The 15,270-nt window shown below is 39.9% G+C and overlaps 1 protein-coding gene across 1 annotated transcript in view; it reads right to left on the bottom strand.

The window, feature by feature from the left end:
- LOC111156821 (mitochondrial ribosomal protein S28) overlaps positions 1 to 14,690 on the bottom strand; it is a 111,261-nt gene extending 96,571 nt beyond the window's left edge. Inside the window, exon 1 of the mRNA XM_022517911.1 lies at positions 14,471 to 14,690. Coding sequence (XP_022373619.1) covers positions 14,471 to 14,686 — 216 coding nt within the window. The 5' untranslated portion in view covers positions 14,687 to 14,690. The remainder of the gene's footprint in view (positions 1 to 14,470) is intronic.
- Between the last annotated feature and the right edge of the window lie 580 nt (positions 14,691 to 15,270).

Here is a 15,270-nt window from a genome sequence, read left to right as displayed (position 1 = left end):
GCACCATGTAATGATTCAACAGTTCTATACATTACTCAGTGCTCATCATGGTAAGCGTACTCTTAATCCCACAAATCTATTTTCCCCACCCCCACCCACTTCCCTTTTGGCAACCACCACTTTGTTCTCTGTATTTAAGAGTCTGGGTTTGTTTGGGGGTTTTTTGTCTCTTTTTTCTTTGTTCATTTGTTTTGTTTCTCAAATTCCACATAAGTGAAATCATATGGTATTTGTCTTTCTCTGACTTATTTCACTTAGTATTATATCTTCTAGTTGTAGTACTATGCAATTTCTTTAATAACAGTCATCACATTTAAAATCAATTGTCAAATGTTTGTCTTCTTTGCTCTACTTTGAGACAGAAAAGGAGATATCTGTTGTGTTCACTACTAAAAAAGTTTACATGAATATATTATCTTAGTTCCTGGAAGCCAAATAAATAGGATGGATGTATTTCCTGACTATTCTAAAAAGAACCTTCTGAAATCAATTTCCATCCTATCCAAGGCACCGTCCCTTTCTGTTACCCATGTTCCAATGTTTAACAAACTCGATGGTCAAAACACGTTTTCACGGATCTGCTATAAAATGCACTGCAGGGGCGCCTGGGTCGCTCAGTGGGTGAAAGCCTCTGCCTTCAGCTCAGGTCATGATCCCAGGGTCCTGGGATGGAGCCCCGCATTGGGCTCTCTGCTCAGCAGGGAGCCTGCTTCCTCCTCTCTCTCTCTGCCTGCCTCTCTGCCTACTTGTAATCTCTGTCTGTCAAAAAATTTTTTAAAGACTCTTAAAGACTCAATTTGCTTCCACTCAGAATAGAGGCTTATGGTGGGGGCGGGGCGGGGAGAGGAAGAGGGGGAGTGGGTGGGAGGAGGAGTCACATGATTAATGGGAGTTTGAGCTCAGGCCCATTCCCTGAACCCACTGTGGTTATCTCTCCAGTTCTAGAATGTATAATGGGAATAGATTTACTCAGCAACTGGCAGAATGCCCACCTTAGTTCCTTAATCTGTGGAGTGAGGGCTATTAAGGTAGGAAAGGAAAAGTGGAAAATACTAGAACTTCTCCTACCTAAAGTACAAGTAAATTGAAGGCAATACTGCATTCCTGGAGATACTGCAAGGATTAGTGCCAAGGACCTAGAAGATACAGGGCTGGTGATTTCTACCACATCCCCACTTAACTTGCCTATGTGGCCCTGTACATAGGCCACAGGTCCTAGATAATGGCAATTTATTATCACAAACTTAATGAAGTGGTAACTCCCACTGCAGCTGTTGTTCCAGATGTGGTTTCAAGGCTGGAGGGAATCAAATATCCCCCAGCACCTGGTATGCACTAACTGATCTGAAAAATGCTTTCTTTTTCTAGGTCTGCTAGTAAAGACTATACACTTCAGGGTTATACCAATTCACCAGCTCTGTGTCAAACTGGTCAACAAGGACTTTGCCATTTCATTCCACTGGATATCATGTTGGTGTGTCACACAAACCTATTGGACCCGGAAGCAGAAAACTGCAACTACTCTAGACACATGTGTTCCAGAGGGTGGGAAGTAGGTCTCACAAAAATGCTGGGCCTTGGTGAAATTCCTAGGAGGCCAGTGGTCTGGGACATGTCAAAATGACCATTTTTCCCACTAAGAACAACGCATAGTACTTACTGGGTCTTTTTGGATTTTGGAAGCAACAAATACCTTATTTGGACATTCTTCTCCAACCTTTCACCAAAGTAACACAAAAAGCAGCCAGTTTTGAGGGGGGGCCCAGAAGAAGACAAAGCTCTGCAATAGGCCCAGACTACCAGGCAAGCTACTCTACCACTTGGGGTTTATGACCTGGCAAATGTGGTAGTGTTTCAAGTTTCTGTAGCAGAAAAAGATGTAGAATGGAGACTTTGCCAGACCTCTCTAGGCGAATCATAATGCAGAGTTGGAGTAGTCCTGAAGGACAGTGGTAAAAGAACAGCCCCTCAGTGGGCAGAACTGTGAGCAGTGTACTTGATGGCTTTTCCTAGAAGGAAAGACAGCCTAAAATACAGATCTATAGTAATTTGTGTAAAGTGACGAATGATTTTGCTGGATGGTCCGGGATTTAGAAGGGACATGAATGAGAAATAGATGACCAGACAAGGTCTGGGAAAGAGATATGTGGACCGTTTTCCCTGAATGGGCAGAGTGAGAAAATAAATCAGTCACATGTAATGATTTCTTCAGCAGAAGGAATCTGAATAATCAGGGGATGATAATTGGTCCTATGGATGTCAGTTTCCTTTCCCAGCTATTCCTGTCTCCACAAATGGGTTCAAAATCAAAGCCGCCCAGCAGAAGGGATGTGCTCTGTCTTAGTGGTAGAGGGGGCATCTCAACATGTCCCAGACTGTTAGCCAATGAAAAATTTCACCAAGGTGGCAAGTCCCTGAATTTTTATGATGGAGGTTACACATGGATTCAGAAACATTCAGAAACACTGACTCATATTGATTTAGCTATAGCCACTGCTAAATGACCAATCTGCCAACAGCAGAGACCAACAGCAAGCTTCCAATATAGCATCATTCCCTGAAATGATCAGATGGCTACCTGGTTGCAGGTTACACTGGGCCATTCTATATCGAAAGGACAGTGATATATGATCACTAGAATAAACACTTACTCTAAATATAGATTTGCCTTTCCTACCCACAAAGTTTCTATCAAAACCTCCATCAGTAAACTTAGAGACTCCCTTATTCATTGTCCTGGTATTCTACACAGCAGCTTCTAACCAAAGAAATCATTTTACAAGAAATGATGTGTGATAATGGGCTCATGACTATGGAATTCACTGGTCTTACCAGTGCTGGGCCTGGCAGACTAGTGAAATAATCCTTGAAAAAAAAAAAAAAAACTTTCTATTTGAGATCATTGTAAATTCCCATGTGATTAAAAGAAATAATACATAGAGATTCCTTCCATCCTTTTACCCAGTTCTCTCAAGGTTAACATCTAAGATCATATAAGATACCACAACCAGGAAACCGACATTGATACAATCCACCAATAATATTCAGATTCTACCAGTTTTATATGCAATTACTTGTATGTATATTTAGTTCTTCACAATTTTATCACATGTGAAGACTCACGTATTCACCACAGTCACGTTACAGGGCAGTGCCTTCACTGCACGGATCCCTCGTGTTGCCCTTCTGTAACTCCCCATCTTCCTTCTGACCACCACCCCTACCTCTAACTCTTAGCAACCACTGATCTCTTCTCCATCTCAATAATTCTGTGATTTCAAGAATGTCACCAACAGTCTTAAACTGGCTTTTTTTCACTCAGCATAACACTCCTGAGAGTCATTCAAGTTGTTCTGTGTATCAATCGTTTGTTCCTTTTTCCTTCTAAGTAGTATTCCATAGTATGGATGGATCACAGTTGGCTTTAGCATTCAACAGCTGGAGAACATCTGGGCTATTTCCAGTTTTTGGCTATTACAAATAAAGCTGCTATGGACATTTACGTACAAGTTTTTATATGAACATGAGTTTCCATCTCTCTGGGATAAACACTCGGTGCACTAGTGTACACATATCTTTTCTGATAGAACCCAACCATTTCAATTTGGGTAACTGACCAGAGGGGAGCTGCTGAACTGCTGACTTCTGGAATGAAGTCCACCACTCATTATCTGCCAGTGGCCAAGAACAGAATGCTTAAAAAAACAAGGCAAAACCCAGAAAGAATCAACTGTTTAGTTTTATTCCCAAATCCCTACAAACCACGTTCCACTCAACTATGATAGTTTCCTTTATTTCCTTTATTATTTAATGCCAACAGATAAAAACAAACTTAAGGGGCATAGTCTTGTTATAAAAATTACTACACTATAGGAGCACCTGGCTGGCTCAGTTGGTACAGCATGTGACTCTTGATCTTGGGGTTGTGAGTTCCAGCCCCGTGTTGGGTGTAGAAATTACTTAAAATAAAAAACTCTTTGGCGCACTGGGTGGCTCAGTCGGTTAAATGTCCGACTCTTGATCCCAGCTCAGGTCTTTATCTCAGTGCTGAGTTCAAGCCCCACGGTAGTCTCCACAATGGGTATGGAGCTACTTTAAAAAAAGAAAAAAAAAGGAGAAATAAAGTCTTAAAAAACACTTTAAAACATTTCCTAAATTAGTATATATTTAAAAGAGGAAATTTTAATATAATCTTTAAAAGAAAAATAAAACCCAAACACCTTAAAAGAATGGAGATTTCTGAGCAAAAGTGAATTAATAAAGATTCACTAAGTTAATACTGACTTGGGAAGTCATAAAAGACTCTCACAGGGTATGATCATATCATATGACCACCCATGAAACAAAATACCTACAGGATATATTCAGATTATATTTATCTTTTCTTTTAGGAAACGTATAGTATTATTTCTATTATGGGTGTTGACTTTTCCCTAGAGATTTATACCTACCTCAATTCACTTTTCTATCATTTTTATATTAACTGGTAATTTTCTCTAAATATGCTTTGAAAATGTTAAGACTCCACTGTGAAACTAAAGATCTCAAAAGATTTTTCTTACAAACTCAGGGATAACTCACCTAGAATTTCATAATGTAAAAACCAGCTGGCACCACAGCTAAAACCATAAATATTTTTCAACATACTTTTACATAATTCCTTTTTAAAGCATTAGTATAATTTTTAAAGTTGTCAGTATAAAATAGTGAGAAAACAAGTTAAATAAAACTGTAGAATATTGCTACTATACGAACTTAGTAGGCTTAAAACTTACACTAAAAATAAGAATTTTTCCCTTCATATTAAAACAAATCCTTTAAATAAACTTTATTTTGGATTTTTCTAGTATTCTGAAAGGATAAAATATCTGATTCATATATTCTGCCTTCTGGAACGTTCCAGCATCTTGAAATAAAAAATATCAATAAGAAATATCCATGAAAAAAAAAAAGAAATATCCATGAAAAAGTGAAAAATAACATTTTTAAAAATCTGCATGAAACCTAATATATTGCTAAAATAAAACTATAAACTGTCTTGTAACACCAGTATTCTAAATAAATAAACTAAAATAGTAAAATGTTATTCTCTATCGTAAAAGAATAAAATGTTCTACTGTGTAGTGCCAAAAACTTGCAAACCATTTTCCAATGTGCTGAAAAGTCATATGCTACCCTCTACCGTTAAGAAAGAGTATTAGTCACAAAGCAGAAAACCAATTATTTGCTCAACTATTGCCACCTTGTGGCTATAAAATAGGTCATCTGCTATTGCAGAGCTTCAGCTGACTTATTAACACATTTTCAAATCTCTATTGTCTAAGTGACACAAGAGCATCAGAGGTTTTAAAGTATTTCTTTAAAAAAAAAAAGGGGGGGGGTGCCTGGGTGGCTCAGTGGGTTAAGCCTCTGCCTTCAGCTCAGGTCATAATCCCAGGGTCCCGGGGTCGAGCCCCACATTGGCCTCTCTGCTCAGCAGGGAGCCTGCTTCCCCCTCTCTCTCTGCCTGCCTCTCCGCCTACTTGTGATCTCTCTCTGTCAAATAAATAAATAAAATCTTTAAAAAAATAAAAAAATTAAAAATTAAAATTAAAATTAAAAAAAGAGTTGAAAAAGTATCTAAGTTAAAAAAATATACTTAGCACATATTTACCTGGTCCTCTAAACATAAGAATGTGTTATGTTGGTTACAAAAGTGAGAGGAACTGGTCCCTACCCTGAAAAAAAACAAACAAAAAACTAATTGAAGAGATAGCTGTGTAAACCAGTAATAAAGGTAATAAACCAAAGAAAAACAGAAATGGGTAAGTGAGCATGGAATGAATATGGCACCTGCAAACCCACATACCAAACAATGGCATTTCAGGTCATTTAAATTTGAGATTCCTTTAGCTACTGTATAGTAGATTCAGTGAAATCTTAGGATAAGTATTTCATGATGAACAGCCTTCATTAAATTCCCATCTGCCGGGGAAGGTTCCTCTGGAGGATAACCTGCCTGGCTCGTACTGAGAATCACTTACTTCCAAGGTGCCCATACACACACTGAAGTGGGCACTCTAAGGATAAGAATGAAATCAACAGGTAAAATTTCAACCTATATAGTTGACTATACATATATATTGTTAAATCCAGTAGTTGGCCAACCAAGATATTATAAATGTATAGGCTTAATACTACTATAAATCAACAAATATATATTCAACCCCTAACGTATATAAAGAGTGAATAAAAAATGATCCCCAATCTCCAGGAACTACAATCTAAAAAACAGGATAGAACGAGTTCTTAAATGACTTCATTATAACTTAAGAGTTGTGTGTGTACCATAAAGGGAATATAAAACAAAGCTTCAGGACATTCGAAAGGAGTTTGGTCTGGTTAATGAGACGATAAACACCTAATGGAAGAGATTATTTTTATAATGGAATTTGCAGGCAAGGAAACTAATTCCCGGGGAAAGAGCAAAGATAAAGAAACAATGATTTGTTTGGTAACAGTGAACTATTTATTTCCACACAGAAAAATTTTTGAGCAGAAACCATGCATAGATGAAAATTACATAAGGCCCCAATCTATATGTCATAAATGTAATATTTTGTTAGGATAAGTCTATTTTATGGTTCAAATTTATAGCATTCGCTTATTATGAAGTCAAAAAATTGTGAAAATGCAGTTATTTTAATAAAAAGCACAAGATGAACACCCAAAGAACAAATAATCTAATCAAGAAATGGGCAGAGGACATGAACAGACATTTATGCAAAGAGACATCCAAATAGCCAACACACACATGAAGAAGTGCTCAACATCACTCGGCTTCAGGGAAATATAAATCAAAACCACAACGAGATACCACCTCACACCAGTCAGAATGGCTAAAATTAACAAGTCAGGAAATGACAGATGCTGGCAAGGATGCGGAGAAAGGGGAACCCTCCTACACTGTTGGTGGGAATGCAAGCTGGTGCAGCCACTCTGGAAAACAGCATGGAGGTTCCTCAAAAAGTTGAAAATAGAGCTACCCTATGACCCGGTAATCACACTACTGGATATTTACCCTAAAGATACAAATGTAGTGATCCGAAGGGGCACGTGCACCCCAATGTTTATAACAGCAATGTCCACAATAGCCAAACTATGGAAAGAACCTAGATGTCCACCAACAGATGAATGGATAAAGATGTGGTGTGTGTATGTGTATATGTATATGTATGTGTACATATACATATACACACATACATATACATATGCACATACATACAATGGAATATTATGGAATGGAATACACATACATACAATGGAATATTATGCAGCCATCAAAAGAAATGAAATCTTGCCATTTGCAACAACGTGGATGGAACTAGAGGGTATTATGCTTAGCGAAACAAGTCAATCAGAGAAAGACAATTATCATAAGATCTCCCTGGTATGAGAAGTTGAGAGGCAGAGTGGGGGGTTTGGGGATAGGGAAGGAAAAAATGAAACAAGATGGGGTTGAGAGGGAGAAAAAACCAAAAGAGACTCTTAATCTCACAAAACAAACTGAGGGTTACTGGTGGGGTAGGGGGGTAGGGATAGGGTTGTTGGGTTATGGACATTGGGGAGGGTATATGCTATGGTGAGTGCTCTGAAGTGTGTAAGCCTGACAATTCACAGACCTGTATCCCTGGGGCAAATAATACATTATATGTTAATTAAAATAATTATTAATTTTTAAAAAGCACAAGTTGGTATCAGTGGTGAGGAATAACAACCCTAGTTCCAAATTTCTGTATTTTGTTTTGACAGCTCAATATCCATAAATACCCCACATGGGAAAAAAATATATCCCACATGGATAGAGGTGAGGAAACAGGCATTGTCATGTGCTCTAAGAGGGAGGTGGTACAAAAAGGTTTGTCTATCAAAACTCAAACTGGGGGTTCCTGGGTGGCTCAGTCGTTAAGTGTCTGCCTTCATGATCCTAGGATTCTGGGATCGAGACCCACATCAGGCTCCCTGCTCAGTGGGAAGCCTGCTTCTCCCTCTCTCACTCTTCCTGCTTGTGTACCCTCTCTCACTGTCTCTCTCTGTCAAATAAATAAATAAAATCTTAAAAAAAAAAAAAAAAGAACACCCTCAATTGCCTGGATACTTTGACCCAGCATATATCCCATAAGCATGCAAAAAATATGTAAATACTCACTGCAGCACAGTCTGTATTTAAAAAAAAACAAAACAGAAAACCACCTAGAAGCTCATTAATGAAGGCCTGGTTAAATAAATTATGCTACATCCATACCATGGAATACCAAGCAAATTTTTTTCAATGAGGTAATAATAATTATATATATATAATGTGTAATATACATTACACATATATAATGAGGAAAAATATTCCAAGTTATACTTACCTAAAAGCAGCAACTCTCAGGAATAGCAACTAAACTATACTGAGTGCTTATTAAGCATCAGGTATTTGTGCAAAGTGTTTATTTATTTATTTATTTATTTGAGAGAGAGAGAGAGAGAGAGAGTGAGAGAGAGTATAAGAGGGGAGAAGGTCAGAGGGAGAAGCGAAATCCCTGCAGAACTGAGAGCCCGATGTGGGACTCGATTCCAAGACTCCAGGATCATAACCTGAGCCAAAGGCAGTGGCTTAACCAACTGAGCCACCCAGGTGCCCCTGAGCGTGCAAAGTGCTTAAATAATAAATTCATTTAATCTCATAACAACCTCATGACAAAGTATTTTTTCAAGAAAAAGGAAAAGAAGATATAGAGATATTAAGTAATTTCCCAAGAAAACACAGCTAGTAAATGACGAAAGAACCAGGATTCAAACCAAAACTATCTGAATCCAGAGCTTACACTCTTCTATAGGAACAATATAATTCAAAATAGTACCAACCAATTTGTGTTTGGGTGTAGAAATTATTTAAAAATAAAATCTTTAGGGGTGCCTGGGTGGCTCCTTCAGTTAAGTGTCTGACTTTGGCTCAGGTCATGACCTCAGGGTCCTGGGATGGAGCCCCATGACAGGCTCTGCACCCAGCAGGGAGTCAACTTCTCCCTCTTCCTCTGCCCCTCCCTCCACTGTTTTTCCTCTCTCTCTCAAATAAATAAATAAAATTTTTAAAAAATCATATCAAATCAAATCAAATATTTACAGGTGCCAGGGTGGCTCACTCAGTTAAGCATTTGACTTTTTTTTTTTTTTTAAGATTTTGTTTATTTATTTGACAGACAAAGATCACAAGTAGGCAGAGAGGAAGGCAAAGAGAGAGAGGGGGAAGCAGGCTCCCCGCTGAGCAGAGAGCCAGACATGGGGCCCGATCCCGGGCCCCATCACAGGACCGTGAGATCACGACCCGAGCTGAAGGCAGAGGCCCAACCCACTGAGCCACCCAGGCACCCCAAGCATTTGACTCTTAATTTTGGCTCAGGTCATAATCTCAGGGTCATGAGAACCTGCCCCATGTTGGGTTCTACACTGGAAAAAGCCTGCTTAAATTCTCTCTCCCTCTTCCTCTACCCCTCCCTTGCTTTCTCTTTCTCAAAAAAACCCCCCAAAAACCACCACCAACAACAACAAAAAAAACACTTTCAAATTATTTCCTATGATCTCCTTATTTGCTATTCCAAAAAAAACCACAAACAAACAAACACAAAAACAAAAACAAAACAAATACATTCTCCAGCCTGAAAAGTGAGGAAAAGGAATGGGAGGCTTTTACATTTTCCATTATAATCTTCAATGCTACTTGAACTTCCTTTTTACAGTAAGCAAATATTATTTTTATACTTTTTCAAAAATTTTGACCATACAACAAAAATGAACTTCATTCATCTTGTAAACTCAAGATACTCTCCAATTCATTAGATCCAGAAACTTCAAAAAGTGGAAGTTTCTTCACAAAGTTGAATCTCTTTTAACATCTCACAACTGCTCATATTCATCATCTTAAATATAAGACAGAAAACCGCTAAAAACTCCAATAAGCCCTTTAATTAATTAAAATTAATATGGTATTTTCAGTTTCTTTACTTTTAAAATTGTTTCTTCCTCGATTATTATTCTGGACAAGCACACCTAACTGATATGCTAATATGTAAATGCTAAAATATGTACTATTCTTAGCTATACAACTGTTTGTGAGCAATAACACACATCTCAATTCAAAGACAACCCAGGCAAAATTAACATACGAAACAACAGGTGTTGGCAAGAATGTGGAGAAAGGGGGAGCCTCCTACACTGCTGCTGAGGGTGCAAACTGCAGCCACTCTGGAAAACAGAACGGAGCTTCCTCAAAAACTTAAAAGTAGAAGCATACTACGATTGAGCAATTGCACTACTAGGTTTTTACCCAAAAGATACAAAATTACATATAGGAAGGGATACATCCACCACAACGTTTATAGCAACATTATCAATGATAACCAAGCCACTGAAAGAGCCCAAGTCCAATGACTGATGAATGGATAAAGATGTGGTTTATGTAAACAGTGGAGTATTACTCAGCCATCGAAAACAATGAAATCTTGCCATTTGCAAGGACGGGTTTAGAGTGTATTATGCTAAGTGAAAAATACCAAATGATTTCATTAGGAATCTAGGCAACAGAACAGATAATGTGTAGGAAGGGAAGAAAATAAGAGGGGAGAGGGGAAAGCAAATCATAAGAAACTCTTAATGATAAAGAACTGAGGGGCGCCTGGGTGGCTCAGTGGGTTAAAGCCTCTGCCTTCAGCTCGGGTCAGGATCCCAGGGTCCTGGGATAGAGCCCCACGTTGGGCTCTCTGCTCAGCAGGGAGCCTGCTTCCTTCTCTCTCTCTCTCTCTCTCTCTGCCTGCCTCTCTGCCTACTTGTGATCTCTGTCAAATAAATAAATAAAATCTTTAAAAAAAAAAAAAGAACTGAGAGTGGATAGAGGGTGGTCAGTGGGGGATGGATTAAATAGGTGATGGCTATTAAGGCAGGCACTTGTAATGATGTAAATGATGAGTCACTAAATTCTACTCCTAAAAGCCATACTATACTACATGCTAACTAACTAGAATTTAAATAAAAATTTAGAAGGAAAACAAAGACAGCCCAGGTACAATGAAGTTCAAATATGCACTATGTGTACTATTCATTCATTCACACATTTGGCAAACACTTATTAGTGCCCACTAAAGGTCAAGCACTGTGCTAGGTGCTGGGGATATAACAGAACAAGACAGACAAGGTCTCTACCCTTTGAAATTTATATTCTAGTGGGGTAAAAAGCCAGGAAAAGCTTTATTCTGAAGTATGCACATGTTACTCGGGAACCACAAGTTAACATACTAATGATTACAAATGACCTTAAATTAGAAAAAAACAGAATGGCATGTGCATGTTTGTTTGTTTGTTTTACTTAAAGTTTAATTTTTATTAATTATTTAGGAAAGCAGTGGGATTTCATTCAAAGAACTGTGCAATCCTGGAAGCATCTCTCTCTGTGAAACTATTCCTTGAAGACAGGAGATTGGAGGAGAAATGGCTGAGGACACAAAGCTAAAATGTACTAAGTTAAAGCTTACTCTGCAGCAGTCCCTGGACTGAGAGCAACTTCAAATGTATTATTTCAGGGTGCCTGGGTGGCTCAGTGGTTAAGTGTCTGCCTTATGATCCTAGGGTCCTGGGATTGACCCTCACATTGGGCTCCCTGCTCAGCGGAAAGCCTGCTTCGCCCTCTCCCACTCCCCCTGCTTGAGTTCCCTCTCTTGCTGTGTCCTTCTCTGTCAAATACATAAAAAATCTTTAAAAAAAAAAATGTATTATTTCATGCAAACTCCACCATAACCCCAGAGTACTATGCCCACTTTGAGATAAGAAAGCAAACTAAGATAGGCTAATTAACTCGCCCAAAGTTAATGGGTAAGATGGCTGCACCAGTCTCTGAATCCTGGTCTCCTGAAACTGAACCTAAACTCTAACCTCTGCACTGGACAGGGTCCTGAATGGCAGCAGGCTGGTAATGGAGAGATGTGTATTTAATCTTGTAGGCAGTGTGAAGAAGGGCTTATAAAATTCTCAAGCAAAGCAAAAAGAACATCTCATTAAGTCTGATTACACAGCCCAATTTTAGGAAGCTAACTCTGTCCACTGAGTATAATGACCACTGGAGCCAGTGGCATCAATTAAGAATGAGTAAAGGTTTCCACATAACTGGAAATGTTCCAAAGCTAAGAGCTCTTAGAATGGAGACTACAACCCAGCCTCCTGACACCCTCCTCTCCAGGGAATTTTCCTTCCTTCCATTAAACGGAAAAGTTGAAAAATCTTGAATATGTGAACCGCAAGTCACTAACATTTTTTTTTTTTTAAAGAAGAGCCCACCTTGGTGCTCGAATTCACTGTGAGATCATGATCTGGGCTGAGATCAAGAGTCGGACACTTAACTGACTGAGCCACCCAGGCACCCCATAACCAAATACATTTAACCTCCATCTAGTAGAATAATGTTTTCTAAACTGTGTTAGGAAAAGAAAAAGTGCTCTGAGAGACTCTACTCAGCCTAAACTGGAATGAACAATTCTAATAGCCGTGCTGGACTTCCAAGACACACTCCAGCCTCCTCTTGGAAAAACCAAAGGGAAAGGAAGGCAATGGAATCCAGATCATGCTCAAATACTTTAGTTATTTCCTTCAGTAAACAAACATTTTTAACCATGTGAAACCCCCAAGTATGATCACCATATGGCATTTCAAATAGTCTACCTATGATGATGTAATTTCACTCTTGCCACAATTAACTCAGCGGTTGAGAATTATTTTCTGGTAGTTTCTGAATGTGTCTGGAACGTGGTAATAAAGCATGCAGGAAGGGGTGTGAGTGAGAAATGTTGGAAGATGAGAAATAAGGAAATCCCTTACCTATAAAAGTATTTTGGGGAAGGGAAATGTGAATTAGATTTATGTATTTCCTACTTTACCACACTTAATCTTCACATCCACCAAGGATGGATTTAAATCCATCCATTAGTCAGTTCCAGGTCAGTCACCAGCATCCTTTTAGAATTTTATGACTTCTTCAGGTATGATAGACAAAAATGCACCCCCCTTCCCAATATGTCCATATCCTAATCCCTGGAATTTGTGATTATGTTACCTTCCATAACAAAGGAAAATTAAATTGCAGATGGAATTAAGGTTGCTAATCGGTTAACTTTAAAACAGGGAGATTTTAAAAAAATAAAATAAAATAAAACAGGGAGATTATTCTGCATTATCTGGGTGAGTTCAAAGTAATCACAACAGGCTTGTAACTGGAAGAGAGGTCAGATTGATATGATGTGAGGACTCAATCTACTGTTGCTGGCTTTAAAAATGATAGAAGGGGGGCAGTAAGTCAAGGAATGCATCCATTCTCTATAAGCTGGAAAGGCAAAGAACAGATCCCACCCAGAACCTAGAGAGAGGAACAAAACCTTCCAACACCTTGACTGTAGCCCAGTGACACATCAACCAGACTTCTCACCTACAACACTAAAAATAATACACCTGTGTTGTCTTAAACCACTAAACTTGTGGTAACTTGTTACGGGAGCAAACAGAAACCTAATAAAACAGGCTTCTTCTAATCCTTAATCCTTGGATTTTAGGAAAATTTTGCCATTAATAACTATTAACAATTACTACTAAATTCCTGGTAGTCTTCTATAATCCAGGACACTGCCAGGCTGTGAACTGTTGGGTGCTGGTCTCCAAAGAAATGCGTACAGAAATTGAGAGCGTTTATTTTTACATAATTTAACATTGCCAGACATCCAATTTCATGTCTATTGAATCTAATTAAAAAAAAAAAAAAACGGTGACTCGTATTTATGCCTATCTCTTCCATTTCACTTATCCAGTAATTCTATCCTATTTTTACAAAGTATCTATCGCCTGAAACATGTGGAAATTTTTTTTGTCATTTACAGAAAAGAAAAGCAAAGCACTGACCGGTTAAATCATCTGCTCAAGTTCACAGAGACAGTAATTCTCTTTCAACTATTCATTGAATTAAGTATTTATAAAGAGCGTTGCACGCCAGACACCAAGCTCCATGCTGGAACTTCTGTGTATAAAAAACTAGACGGCAGAGACCCCGACCTTCCCCGGTGTGAGTCCAATTCGTCTCTGAGACCCAGGAGTCGCCCCAGACCGCCTCACTGGCAGCGCTCCCTGCTGGTTTCCCGTCCAGCACTCACCCAGGAAGATGGACGCAAAGGAGTGTGGACAACGCAGGTCCAGCACGTAACTGCCGCACAGAAGTACCACAAATGGAGAAAAACACCAACCACTAGCTCTCTTCGGACTAGCCCGCCGCAAGGCCAAGACACACCCCTGATCCTAGCCCCACCCCTACCCCCGGCTCCGCCTCGACTCCCACTCCACCCACCACGCCCGGGTTCCCCTCAAGCCCCAGCCCCAGCCGGGTCCAACGCGTCTCTGGCGAGCTCCCGCCACTCACTGTCTTCTGCCCGAGCTCCGCCTCCCGCCACAGCTTCGAATGCCGTTCCAGAGCGCTCGCGAAGCCGCCTTGGCTCATTTCAGGCACTGCGGAATCGGAACTCTCACTCTCGGAGCTACTCTCGGTGCCTGAGCCTCGACAAGGCCGAGAGAGGAGAAACACTCGCCGGAGCTGGCTCTCGGCAGTGACGGCACGGGTCCTACACAGCGCCGCCATGACAGTTCCGCAACCTCTGACCTTGGACCTCTCCGCAGGCCCGCAGGCGCGCAGGCCACGGGGCGGAGCAACGAATGGTCCACCCTCGTGCCGAGCGCGGGCGACCCGGGAGTGTAATGGAGTCTGTGTAGGGAGCGGGCGTGCGGAGAGATGGTTATACTAAAATCGGTGAATTATATCGGTGGTGCCTAGGGGTCCCCTACTGGCTGCGATCTGCTAGGCTTTTCATGGAAAGTGTTTTTGACTTTCAGGAATTTCGTTCCTCAGAGCATCGTTTGGCCCTTGTCCTCCTGCAAATTCTGGTATTACTTATGAGACGTGCTAGCCCCACCACATGGGCTTTTATCCCTGATGGCCGCAAGGCTTGTTTTTCGGGTCTCTGCTCAACTAGGAGGGTCTCCGTGATTACCTTATTTAGAACTGGAACCCCAAACACATTGTCCGACTCCCCGGGTTTCCTTTGCACCATTTAGCATTAATATTGCTGTATAGTTTACTTAACAGTGTTTCGCTTTGCTTTCCAAAATTTGTAAACTCTTGGCTGTTGGATCCCTGATACCAGGCACACAGTGGGGTTCAATGAA

This window comes from Enhydra lutris, unplaced genomic scaffold (genome assembly GCF_002288905.1).
Source record: "Enhydra lutris kenyoni isolate GAN:26980312 unplaced genomic scaffold, ASM228890v2 scaffoldscaffold49, whole genome shotgun sequence".
In the NCBI taxonomy this organism is placed as follows: Eukaryota; Metazoa; Chordata; class Mammalia; order Carnivora; family Mustelidae; genus Enhydra; species Enhydra lutris.
This window is presented reverse-complemented; position numbering and strand designations above follow the sequence as displayed.